Consider the following 13,734-nt stretch of genomic DNA (forward strand, 5'->3'; position numbering starts at 1 on the left):
AACTGTCTGTCAGTCACCTTGAAAGCATTCTCTTTTCCCTGTGCAAGGGGCTTTAAGAACAAAACAAAACGGCAACAAGCAGAAACGGCATCGGGATGGGAGGCCTCCTGATCTAGCTGCTTCTGCCCGTGGCTGAGAAGAGCCCCAGACGAAATGGTCTTTGCAGAAGTGCGCACATGTAACATGCGTCTGTCCCCTTCTGTCCTGACTGCAGGGGAGACTGCAGGGAGGCGGCCGGTGCCCACGTCCCCGCCGGCGTCCGAGAACAGCAGCGCGGCCCACAGCATCGGCAGCACGCAGAGCACGCCCTGCTCCAGCAGCTCGGCCTAGCCCGCCCGCCGCCACCGGCGAGGCCGGGCCCGCGCCGCGGCCGATCCTGGCCCAGAAGGCTCAGCTGCCGTTCCCTTGTAGAGAGTGGATTTCAGTGTAACCGTCACCTGTTGTGTTCACCCCCCGCCCAGGGCTGACATAACCGGGCCCCCTGGACGTCTGTAACACACTAGATTCATGTGAGAAAGCTAAGGTGGTGGCCTTCTCCACCAGCCCCTCACAGGCTTGGGGGTTTTCAATGTGAAACACATGCCAGTTTTTAAAATGCTGCTCTGTCCAGGTAAGAACATCCATAATTTGAAGCCCTGCCTTTTACCCAGATACAAGGAGTTGGTAAAAGGAATAGCCAGATAGTAGAGCCAGTGAGGAGATGTGGCCAAAGATTATTTTCTAACCGAACCAAGATGTAAAACAACAACAAAAAAATGCTTCAGGACTTTCTAAGTGCGTTCCTCCATGTCTAATTTGCACCTTCAGGATGCACACTTCTCACCTTGCTGCCACACTTGTGGGACTGCTGGGTCAGCTTGATGGGTGCTCCCCCCGCAGACTGCATCCTGACACACATCAAGGCAACATTCCTTTCTTGTGCCCTGGGCCAAAACCAGCGCTGAGTTCCTTATCAGCTTCCTCCTCCTCCCCACACTCACACACCAACTGCAAAAATGTCTTAACGCAAAGTTTGTATTTCTTTATAGGCATATAGAAATTGAAAATGGCCAAAATCTGGGACTGCAGATTTCTGCCCATTTATGACACTGCTCTACTAAATTAATGTGTAAACAGGGGCAAAATTCTCTTGTAAAGCTGAGGAGGAATTTGCACAGTGATATATATACCAGTACACATATGTTATATGTCATTTGGCACTTTTGTTTTTTCAGTTGAAGAAGAGAAAATTCATTCCCATTTAGAAAATGTCCTACACCTTCAGAGCTGTTTATTCTTAAACATTGTTGGGAGAATTAGTGTTTCCATGCAAAACATGTCAGCCTTTTTAAAAGACTCTTTTGTAAGCACCAAGCTCTTATATGTTGCAAATGTATGGCAGATTCTTTTGGTTTTCTGTTGGTTATCTGAACAGTGTCACCAATTCTGCCAAGAAAGTGACGAGATATGGGAAAAGGCACTCATTTGGATGCTTTAGTTTTCTTGCCTTAAATATATCACCAAACTAAAAAAGAATTTGAGGTAAATTTTATTAAAATGGAGTATCAATAATATGCCACTTTGCAGCTAAAATAAGCTCAACTGATACCTCTATGCTAAAAAACAAACAAACAAACAAACAAAAAAACAATGCCAGAGGAAAGCGTCCATGCCAAATCACTTACTACTGAAGATAACTTGATTGCCAGTAAATATTATTCTTTTACCAGAATTCTCCCAAACAACTCAGAACTCTACAAATAGAACAGGTTAGATTCTACATCTAAAATACTCACAAGCAAATTTAAATGCTCTTAAAATAAGGAAGCTGTGCCTGATTTTCTGTGAATGGAGCCTCAGGTAAGAAATGTTGGTGTTGCCCGAGACTGGAGGGCAGTGTCTACAAGGCAAATAGGAGGAGATTGACAGTCACTGTTGCCCCACCATAGAGTCCTGCTCCGAATGATTTGATAGTTATAAACGTTCAATCAAGATGATTTTAACCAAAACAGATTGAGGGTTAAGATTTCCAGGCTATCTACATTGATAATCTTGCAGATTTCTACAAATAAGGATAGGGTATTAGAAAAAAAAAAATTGCCTTTGGTTAACTATATTTTTAACATAAAGGTATCAGCATGGAGGACTTAGATTACGCTACCTGTGTTTGAAAATAATGCGCTTTGCCTAACCTTCAGCAGAATGTATTGTTTTAGCATATTCTATGTATAAGAAAGTTTAAAGATGTCTTCAAAGAAGACTAGAGTCTTTAAGTCACTTATAGCTATATTTTACTACAAAAATCTGTGTATAAAGATATATTTAAGTGTTTTAGATAAATTTAAGTTACTCCATATGAAATGTTTAATTTCAGTTACTGTGAATTCTTTTGATCAGTTCTTTGCTTTTTAAAAATCCCTATCCATCCTGTTAAAAAGAAAATTAACTATTAAGAGGTATTAAAAGATTCAATTCTTAGATGGACAGGGTTTAAAACCTTTTGTAATATATTCAAATGTATATTTTTGAGAGAGATGCTGCATTGCCAATGATTTTATAAATAATTTTAAATTAATTTACAAATTTATGGATGTAAGCCAAGAGATTTTAAAAGAGAAGAAGAAGTCAACTTTTATGTATTTGGGTCTTACTCTCCAGAAGTATTATTCAGATCAAGAAATTCATGTTGATGAAACCTGATCCTGTGTTATTGGAGAGTGAATGTCATTAAGTATTTCTGAAATGTTTCTAAAAAGTGAACATTTAAAAAATACTGTTTTCTCCCTAGCCTCCTGTTATAGCCTTTCCAATTGCTTCATACTTCACAGTTTTAATGAATACAAAGTATAAGCTCTACTTTATAACACATCCTATAAGTTTCTTTAAAACTGTTTTTATATTCCAGTTAAATTTCTCTATCTGAAAACTCTTGTTACTGCTGCAGGTTACACCCTTCATTTGCAGAGGCCACTTTGTTTTGTTTGTTTTATGCTAAAGCTGTTGTTGAAATGCTCTAAATTCCAAGGCAGATTGTCTGTGTAGTACCCTGAAGCTTTTCACCACGTGGTGTGTACCAGCCATTACTTTGTATCTGCAAAGTCGGATTCCTTCTGTCAAAGCCGTTTCTATAGCATTTTCTAAACAAAACGAAAGATCTTTTCCTTGTCTGTAATGAGATTGTAAACCTGTTTCCTGTGTGTGTTCTGCAGCGGGCGTGGTTGTGAATGTGCGTGGGGGTGCGCACCTGCGTGCCGGCTTTTTTGTACTGTAACTACCTCATGGTTTGAGTGATGGTTGTACTGCTGATTGTGTTAACAGAGCACATTTTGTTGGGTGACTAGTGCGTGTGATTGTTTTCCTGTTTGTTTTAGCTGGGGGTTGTTCATGAAACCAACAGATGTTTTTCTAAAAAGGACTATTATCAGTTTCCAAATACAATACTTCTCTCTTCTGGTTTTTCCTGAATGAGCCTGATTTTGTTGCTGTTTTTCATCTATGAGGGTAAAAAGAGTACCCTGAAAATCCCTGTGGCCAGTTTGAGCACCCCTGTTGTACTCTTTTTCTCTGTTCAATGTGTCAACAATTTTGTGAACATGCTTAGATGTATAGTTTTGATAACCACAGTTTTAAATCCTTTATCTGTGCGTAATAAAAATATATATATCAATTATTAATCTGTGTCTTGCTTGGTTATCATTAAATCCTCCCCTTGGGCTGATATAACCCTTGTTCATGGCCTTTCTCCTAAGTTTATCATCTGCTACAACTGTGTTGGGGCTTCCCAGGTGGTTTAGTGGTAAAGCACCCACTTGCCAATGCAGGAGATGCAAGAGATTCGGGTTTGATCCCTGGATCAGGAAGATCCCCTGAAGGAAGAAATGTCTACCCACTCCAGTACTCTTGCCTGGAAAATCCCATGGACAGAAGAGGCTGCAAGTTGATGAGGAGGATGGGGGGAAGGGCTAAGGCTCACACAGCAGAGGGGAGGGGTGACAGGCCAGAGTGGGGCATGGTGGAGCTTCCACTCTTTTCAGAAAAACGTGGCAGGAGACCCGGAAGTGGGTGTCAGCCCTGGCGTCCGTCCAGGGGCTTTCTGTCAATCTCCTGGAGGCATGGAAAGAGAAATAATATGTATTTCGGATCTACGATTTCCATCCCCTCCAAATATCCCAGTGCTGCTTCCAGCATCCTCTATCAATATGCCATCACCATCTACCAGCTGCCCAAGCCAGAAACCTGGGAATCTCTCTAGACTCTTTTTGGCTACAACACCCCCAAATTAATAAATCCAAATTTATTCTACCTTTGGAATATCTCTTTCTCCAAACCACTGACTCATTTCTGCTCCTTCTGCTGTTACCCAGCATCCAAGACACATGATCTCTTAAACTGAATCACTACACAAGCCAGTTTTCTTGCCTGGAGAATTCCATGGACAGAGGAGCCTGGCGGGCTACAGTCCATGGAGTCACAAAGAGTCAGACACAGCTGAAGCAACTTAGCATGCATGCATGGTTAGAAACAGGTATCAAGGACAGAGGGCTAGGCCTTGCATCTCACACAGGTAGGTGTCCACACAGCAGGAGCCATGAGAGGGGCTTAAGCCGCATCTCACTCCAGCGAGGTTGGAGTCCACATTGAAAAGAGTCCAGCCAATGCCCAGTACCCTGAGTGTGCCCTGGAGCCAGCCCTCAGGGGATAAAGGGAGAAATTGATAGCTTACCAATTTTTCTGCTGTTAAACTTTGTATTTGCTAGAGCAGAAACCTAGGTGGTCCATAAATGAGCTTCAGAGTGTCTATTAATTACCTGAAATTGCGTGTGAAATTTTGCATTGATGTGTCTGGACTGTTTTTCTGGTGTTGAGTTTCTTTGTTGAAAGAGCCCATAGCCCACTTTTTTTTTTTTCCACACAGTTAATATATATGTATAAATAAATACAAACAATAAACATATGTAACAGAAAAAGTTTCATGGTCCTCAAATTTAGAGACAGTTTTGATTTAGTGAATGTGTTCCCAGACATTTCCTTATATTTGTATCAACATGTAAATGTTACTACAATAAATAAGATCTCATTATAGCATTTGTAACTTACTTTTTCCACATGGCATATCTTCCTGTCAGGCTTCATAAGATGAGTGATGGTCATCACTTTTGCACTAAACTTTCCTTAAATTGCCAAAGTAAAATGTGGCCATTAGAGGAAGTGAAATAAAGCAAAGTTATATATACATACACTGAAACTTTCCTTTCTCATTTAATGTGGACCTCCTTCTAGTTAGTAGATATAGAACAAATTCATGCTTTTTAATAGTTATAGAATATGTCATACAATGAATTCAGCCAATTCAGTGTGATCAACATTTCAGAAGTATTGTTTTCAGAGTTTTGCTGAGATACTCTGCTGCAGTTAATATCCTTGTATATGTGTGTGCTGGCATTCTAGCACTTTAAAGGAAAAAAAAAGAAAGTGACAGAATTGCAAAGAGAAACTGACAAATTCATCATCACAGTAGATGACTTTACTATATCATTCTCATGTGTGCATGCTCAGACACTTCAATCATGTCTAACTCTTGGCAACGCTTTAGCCCGCCAGGCTCCTCTGTCCATGGGATTCTCCAGGCAAGAATACTGGAGTGGGTTGTCATGCCCTTCTCCAGGGGATCTTCCCAACCTGGGGATCGAACCTGAGTCTCCTGCATCTCCTGCATTGCAGGCAGATTCTTTACTGCTGAGCCACCAGAGAAGCCCATATCATTCTCAGAAGCAGATAAGTAAAAAAGATTTGTATATAGATTATTTGAACAATGAAATTAAGCTTGATCTACTGGGTGTACAAAGAATATGTGCCCCCAAACTTGAGAACTTGGTACATATGGAATATTTATAAAAATTGACCATTAATAGACCATAATGGAATTCTCAGCAAATATCATAGTACTTAGTCGTACTGGTCAAGTTCTTTTTCCATAATGCAAATAATTTAGAAATCAATAAGCAAAGAGTAATTTTTAAATGCTAAATATATTTGGAAATTTAAAAAAACTTATTCCTGCTTCAAAGGAGTACCTAGAAATCAGAAAATATATAGACTTGAAGAATTAAAATACTAAATTCATACATGCAGCTAAAGTAGTACTTTATGAGAAATGTATAACTGTAAAACATTTATATTGGGAAATAATAAAAGATTGAAAGTGAAAGAGTATTCAATATTCAAATTAGGAAAAATGCCAAAAAATGAATTATTTTAAAAGACTACCAGAAATAGACAAAAATTAAGTAAAGATAGCAGCATGAATTAGGAGTAGAAAAGGACAAATCAGCAGAAACTACAGAGATTTTAATAAATAAGGGTTCATCATAATTTTCTTCTAATAAATTTGAAAATTTAGGTAGCTTGGATAATATATCAGTTAGGGTCCTGTGGGTGAACAGAAACCACACTGGGTATTTCGACAGAGAGATGTCAATAACAGGAATTGGTTAAGCAGGTGTTGGATGACTGGAAGGTGAAGAGAAGACACTCAGGTAACACAGAGTTAGTAAAGGTAGGAGTAGTTGCATCCCTGGGACTGGGGATTGTCAGAAGGTGAAGTTGGGGGTGATTTGCAGAGTCCTAGTACCCAGGCAGGCAGAGAGGGAAGATGGGAATCTGGGAAACAAAAACTTAGTAAATGGCACAGATGATTTCCTGGAAAAATACAATTTTCTAAAACTACTTCAAGCAGCAACAGAAAATTGAACATGCATCTTCAACCATTAAGAAAGTCAGGGGATTAAAATCTACTCACAACAAAACAAAATTTTTAAAAAAAAATTTAAAATACTGCTAAGCCCAGATATTTTTATGTAGGTTATACCAAGTAGTAAATTGATCATGGATAATGCCAGGATCATAATGGTTATTTTGGGGATGGCATGTCAAAGAGAAAGAGTTTTTAACTATTAGTGTCTATTACCACATTTCTTTTTCTAAAGGTTGTAACAAATCACATTGCTATAGATTTCCCCATCAGCATGGGACATTCTGAAACAGAGCTTGGCCCTCCAGACTGCACAGATTTGAATCTAGACTCTGCCATTTGCTAGCTGAGCTATATCCTTAATTTAAATAAATCTACTTCTTAGCATTATCATGAATATTAAATGAGATAATCCACATAAAGTGTTTAGCATATACTAATCACTTAATATCATCTACTATTATTGTTACCAGCATTAGGTTACATGTTTTAAATTTTGCCAGTCTGATGGTTGATAAATTATATCTCCTTATTTGAATTTGTATTATCATGTTAATCAGTGAGTTTTAAGTTGTTATAAATTATTGGCCTTTTCCAGATTCTTCTGTGCATTTTCATTTCCTTTGCCACTTTTCTACTCAGTTGTATGTTTCTTAATAATTTCCATATTAGGGACATTATATGTCATATGTTGTGTATGACAAACATTTTTTTTCTAATCCATGATGATCTTTTCTTTCATTCTGTTTATAGTGGATGTCACCAAGATAAAATGTTTAATTTTTGTGTAGTTGAATATGTCTACCTTTTTCTCTTGGGTTTTGGGCTTCCTCTCTTACTTAGGGTTTCTCTAACTCTAGACATATACTATTACTTTTATTAATTTGCTTTTCAAATTTAGATCTTTATTATTTTTTGATGGTATGAGGGTAGGGGTCTATTTTGTTCTCTTCCAGATGATTACTCAATTTTACCAGAGCATTTATTTAAAAGTTCATCCATTCCCCACTAAATTAAGATTTTTGAAAAAGAATGATGACTATGATTTGCCCTTAGCAGATATTAGAATTTAGCATAAAATCTTATAATAAAAATAGTATGACATTAGCATAGGAATAGTTAAATAGATTTTTCAAACAGGCAGAGCATTCAGAAAGTGATCTAACTCATTAACATATGACAACTAGTCACAGTTTTCATTTGATTCTTTGGATTTTTAAAATATTTATTTATTTGGCTGCATGGGGTCTTAGTGGTGTCACATGGGATCTTTAGTTGCAGCATGTGAGATCTAGTTCCCTGACCGGGGACCAAACCCGGGCCCCCTCCCCTGGGAGTGTGGAGTCTTAGCCCCTGGACCACTAGAGAAGTCCCATTTGATTCTTAAAGGATTCCATGACCCCAAAATGGTTACAAATTCAACACCCAAAGTATGAGATATAGGTTGTCCCATTTTCATTGTATGTAACCAGATATGATTTTATTCCCCTGTTATTTAAAAAATCTAGAGAAAAATTTATCTGAAAAAGAAAAATTTAATTAATGTTAGGTCTACCCTAAGCTTTCTGTGGAAGTGAGGTTGCCACCTCGCTGGGTCTGGAGGGCAGAACATCAAGCCAAAAGGGATTGTTTTGGATCCTTAAGATCTCATGGAGTTTGGTTTTTCTTTTAGGCTTTGGACTTGCTTGGGTCCTGTCACGCTGTTTTCTTATTTTTCCTTTTTGGAATGAGAATTGTGGGGGAGAGAAAAAATTTCCCCTCTACCCTTCTAAGTTCTTAGCTGAGATCTCTAATAAAAGACAGATTAACAAAAGAAAAACAAACAGAAGTTTATTAACATGTATGCCTCATACGTACATGGGAGACTCCCAGGGAAAAATGAGTAATGCAAGGAGGCGGCTTGAATTCAGGATTAGATACCATCTTGGGGAAAGAGGAGGGGAAATGTAGGCCTTTTAGTGAAGAATAATAATTAAATAATTTTTAAGGAAGATAAATGGGCCCTTAGAAGAATATTTGAGAGTCTGTGATAACGGTTGAGTTTGATATTGACCTCTATTCTCCTTCCCTGTGATGAGTCATCACCCCTGGTTGATAAAACTCCTAGGGAGAAGATTTACAACAGTTGAGTTCCTTTTTGGAGAGTCTGTCTTCAGGCAGATAAGAGGGAGAGCAGAGTAAACTTTTTCTCTATTTTAAACTTTTTTGCTATTTTTCAAGTGCTTGTAGATCAAAATAGTCAATATACCAAAATTGCATAACTTGGGGTAGCATGACTCCTGAACTTCACAGCCATATATTGGGGTGGCATGTTCTGCTGCCCTTCAGCAAGTCTCTCCTATGCCTGTCCCACTGTTGTATTTTGGAAGCACTTATCTTATCTGGCTTCACAGGTTCACAGTTGAAGAGGAAGTTACCTCAGGATGAAGTGTACTTACCTCAATTCTCATTATGATCAGATAATAATTAGATAAGACTTTGGACGTTAAAGGTGATGTGGGAATGAGTTAAGACTTCGAGGACTGTTGGAGTGGTAGAATGTATTTGGCATGCGAGAAAGATGTGATGGGGGGAGGCTGCGGGCTGAGTGAAATGCTATGGCCTGAATGTTTGTGTCCTCCCACAATACATATGCTGAGGCCCTAACTCCTAGGGTGATACTATTTGGAAAGCGGCCTTTAGGACATGATTAGGTCTTGAGGGTGGAGCCCTCATGATGGAATTCGTGCCCGGAGAAGAGACGGGAGAGAACTTGCCTCTTCTCTCAGTACTGTGAAGGATACCATGGAAGACAGCCATCTATCAACCAGGAAGCAGGCTCTCACCAAACACCAGATCTTCCAGTACCTGGTTCTTGGACTTCCAGCTTCCCAGAACTGTGAGAAATAAATGTGTTGTTTAAGCCATTTATTCTATGGTAGTTGTTGTAGCAGCCCAAGCTAAGAGAGAAATCAATGATTTGCATGATGATTTACTGCTTCCTCCTCTTCCTCCTTACACATAAATGTTTATAGGAAAATTAATATTAGCTAATCAAATGCCATTGATAAAATATTTATAAAATGGTTTCTTCCAGCCATTTGTGAATGTTACAATAATTTTGTAAAGAAATATTACCAGATGCCAATTTCAAGGAAAATTTAGACACCCTTGATGTCAAAGCAAGCCAAACCTATAACATTGCTCGTCCCTAACACAATATGTTTGAAAATGGACAAGTGGCTGTTTTAAGATTTACAGATGTCACTGATAATCTACAGTTTGAGTTTCTGCATATTTTTCGCCTTCATGTCTAAATTTCAATCTCAGCTCTTTCAGAGGAACTGAATACTGCACTTTATGTAGATTTTATTTCACTCTTAAAATAAAGGTCATATGACATCATCTCTCCTTCTGCAGAAGGTCACAGCTTGAATTGATTTTTAATGACCTTCTCCGTTTATTGCCTCTAAGATTTCATTAAAAAAGGAGAAGAAAAACTTTCAAAGTAGAACTACATGACTGAAGTTAACTCTACCTTGACTTAAAGAGAAACGAGGGTCGTGAGCATGCACACACATGCAGACACACACACAGAGGCTTACATCTCAACCATTTTCCAATTTTTTAAAAAACAGTTAACATGTTCTCAATACTTTTTTCCAGCTCAAACACCTCAGAACTGATCCTTTCATAGACCACACCACACCATCTATACAAGAAGGATGAGCAAGGAGAACAAGAATTTCTCAGTTTTAAAAACCAACTGGGTTCCTTCCATTTGAACAACCCAAGATCCAGAGCTGAAAGTCTTCATAAGTAACTTGGGTGGAGCAGTTTTTGCTGGTCTGTTACTCGTCCCAGTTCATAAACTGCGTATGACATAGTTCCTGCAAAGAACACAGTGCACTTGATGAGAATGTTGAAATAATACTGAATTTTAAAAGGGGAAAAACACATGGATTCTGTTTGGTGGAGATGAAGAGTAGAAAGAGAGAAAACTGGATTGTTGATGTTAAAACCCAACCCAGATATTAACAATCAGCCCCCAAAATTAGAAACCAGAGCTTCAGTTATCTTCTCCTTTAGAAACACAAATTTCTGAGGCCACTAGGCTTTCAAGATAAGTAGAGAATCTGCAGAGGAATCTCTCCATTGAGGAGTCTAGATCAAATCCTTTCCTTAAATGGAGTGGAGAGGTGAAAACAAAAAGTTTCTTAGCCTATCAGTTAACCATAAAGGTAGAAGCATCTGTTGGAGTATCTAAGCGGGACTCTAGAGAAATGCACCATACTTCACCATTTCACTACAGTTTACAATTACAGTCCAAGAGAAGGTAATTCAGTTATTATGCCAGCAAAGGGAAAACTGGCAAATTTTTAACCCAGCCAGACAGTCCCCATTTTGACTGGCTGACTTTCCCCTTTCAGTATATTTCTCAGAATGCCAATGTGTGTGATAGAAACTCCTCAGTTACTGCAAGGAAACAGTCACAGCAAGTGTAGAAAGCAGTTGAAAGAAGCATGTAATGAAAATGGAGGATTTGGTTTCAAGTCCTTCCACGTCTGTGTGTCTGAGCTGAGCCACAGTGGAGAAAACCAGAGGAACAGTTAGGAGAGAGATCTAACCCCGTCTCCCACTCCACCCCCTGTCTTGTGCCCTGGCCTGCTTGATTTCCTCCTATTCATCTGCATTGCCTTCTCACCATCTCCTCTGATCCTAACATCCTTCACAGTTCTGCTGGTACTTCTCTCTGGAACATTAGGAGCTGCCCCATCTGTGAGTTACTTTATCACTTTTGGAGCTCTAGTAGCACCATCTTGTTGCCTATTGGTCAAAACATAAAACTCTAATTTTCTCCCACCCCATCAGCAGCAGGTCCTGTTGACTTTACTTCCAAAACATATTCTGCTTCTCCCCAACCGCACCACCCCATCCTAGTCTAAGTCATCCTGGTCTCTGACATAAACTATCACATCTATTGTTCTTGTCTCACACACAAAAAATTTGTTCCCTACTTGGCTGCTGGAGCAACTCATTTCAAAATACGCTAGGCCTTGTCAAGCCTGTTTAAAGCTCTACAACTTCCCATCACACTTAGAATAAGTTCCAAATGTTTCCTACTGCATTTAGAAAAAGTTCCAAATTCTTTTATTTTTTCTTAGCTCAATCAATAGGTTTTATTACTTATTCATTTTTGTCTTTAACTTTTTATTTTTATAATTTTGAATAAAAATATAGTTTACATTATTTGAAAATCTAAATGATAGAAGAAAGAAAATATATGTTGTTAAGTCTTGCTTCTACTCCTGTTTCTATCCATTCTATTCTCCTCACAGGTAACCATTTTTACAAATTTGTCCTGTTTCTTAAAGTAAATGCTAGTGAGTAAAAATTGTTTCTTATTTTCTTCTTTTTAATACAATGGTAGCATACTATATGTGCTCTGAATTTTACTTTTCTCACCTAATGCATTTTGTTTCCATATCAGAATGTAAGGCAGTTTCTCTTTACTTTTTTCTTTTTTTAAAAATGGCTCTGTAAGTTTCTAAAAGCTTCCCCAGCGGCTCAGCAGTAAAGAATCTGCCTGCCAATGCAGAAGGCACAAGAGATGAGGATTCAGTCCCTGGGTCAGGAAGATCCCCTGGAACAGGGAAGGGCAACCCTCTCCAGTATTCTTTCCTGGAGAATCCCATGGACAGAGGAGCCTGGCGAGCTACAGTTCATGGGGTTGCAAAAGAGTCGGACGCAACTTACCGGCTAAACAAAAATAGGGTTCTACTGAGGGAATGTACCATGATCTAGTCGACCTGCCCCTTCCAGTGCACAATTGATTTGTTTCTCTCTCTTACTGTTCAAGCAAACTGCATTGTGTAGGCTCACATGTAGGTCTTTTAGTTTGTGTACAGGCAAATCTCAAGGATAAAGTCCCAAAAGTAGGAATACCAGGCCAAAGAATAAATGCACTTATATTTCTAATAAATATTACCAAGTTGTATTCTATTGATATTGTACCATTTTACACTTCTGGAATTTTTTCCAATCTGGTGGATTAAAAATGGTATCTCAATATTAATTTGATTTGCATCTTTCTTATAATGAATGAAATTGCACTGCTGCTGCTGCTAAGTCGCTTATATGGATTATTTATTGTTTTCTTTCTGTGAACTGTCTGTTCTGTTTTTTGCTTGTTTTTCTATTGGGTTGTTTTCCTTTACTTTCTCAACTTTTAAGAATTCTTTATACATCAGGGAGATTAATCCTTTGTCTGTGATTATCTTGGCATTTAAAGCCCTAGGGATCTGACCTCATCTCTGACCTCAGCTAATGTAAATCTCCTTCCCACCTGTTACGCTCCAACCTCAATGTTCTGTGATCTCTTTCTTGCCTGAAGGCCTTTAAATTTGCTGTCCCTCTGCCTGGCATGCTGTTTTCCAGGTCACTGCACAGCTGTCTCCTGCTTTATTACTCGGAGCTCTGCTGAAATATTGATGGGCAAGGCTTTCCTGGACCATGGTCTATGATAGACACCCAGGTCTGCTCCATCGCACCATTTAGGTGGACTTCTTGACATAGCTCTTACTTGTCTCAAGTATTTTTCTTATTTGCTTTAGTTTTTCATCAGTGTCTCCCAATCCAGAATGGAAGCTCCAAGAGAAATAGGTCTGTCTTGCTCATCACACTATCCCTAGAGCCTAAAACATAGCAGGCATGTTTCAGACAGATTGTGTGAATAATGAATCCTTTCATCCTCTCTCCAGGCCTCTTCACATGTTTTTACAATGTGCGTCACCTGCCATATTCCCTAGAAAGAAGATCGATAGCAATATGTGCCAAACACTGGACTTAGTTTCATTATACATGTCATTTCATCCTGCTGGTCACTCTGAGCTAGTCAGCATTATGTTCACTTTTATTAATAAAGCTGAGACTCTAATAAGCCCCAAAGAAGCCTCCAAGAACCTGTGGATTATATATGCTACTCCAAATGAGGCCAGTTGGTTTTAATGTCCGTTCTCTTCTAA

The 13,734-nt window shown here is 38.8% G+C and overlaps 1 protein-coding gene across 2 annotated transcripts in view; it reads left to right on the forward strand.

The window, feature by feature from the left end:
• Positions 1–3,649, forward strand: part of TGFBR3 (transforming growth factor beta receptor 3) — a 194,567-nt gene extending 190,918 nt beyond the window's left edge. For both annotated transcript variants that reach the window (XM_065908873.1, XM_065908884.1), the window contains exon 17: positions 215–3,649. In XM_065908873.1, coding sequence (XP_065764945.1) covers positions 215–330 — 116 coding nt within the window. In that variant the 3' untranslated portion in view covers positions 331–3,649. The remainder of the gene's footprint in view (positions 1–214) is intronic.
• Positions 3,650–13,734: the final 10,085 nt, after the last annotated feature.

Source organism: Muntiacus reevesi, chromosome 1 (assembly GCF_963930625.1).
Source record: "Muntiacus reevesi chromosome 1, mMunRee1.1, whole genome shotgun sequence".
Taxonomy (NCBI): Eukaryota; Metazoa; Chordata; class Mammalia; order Artiodactyla; family Cervidae; genus Muntiacus; species Muntiacus reevesi.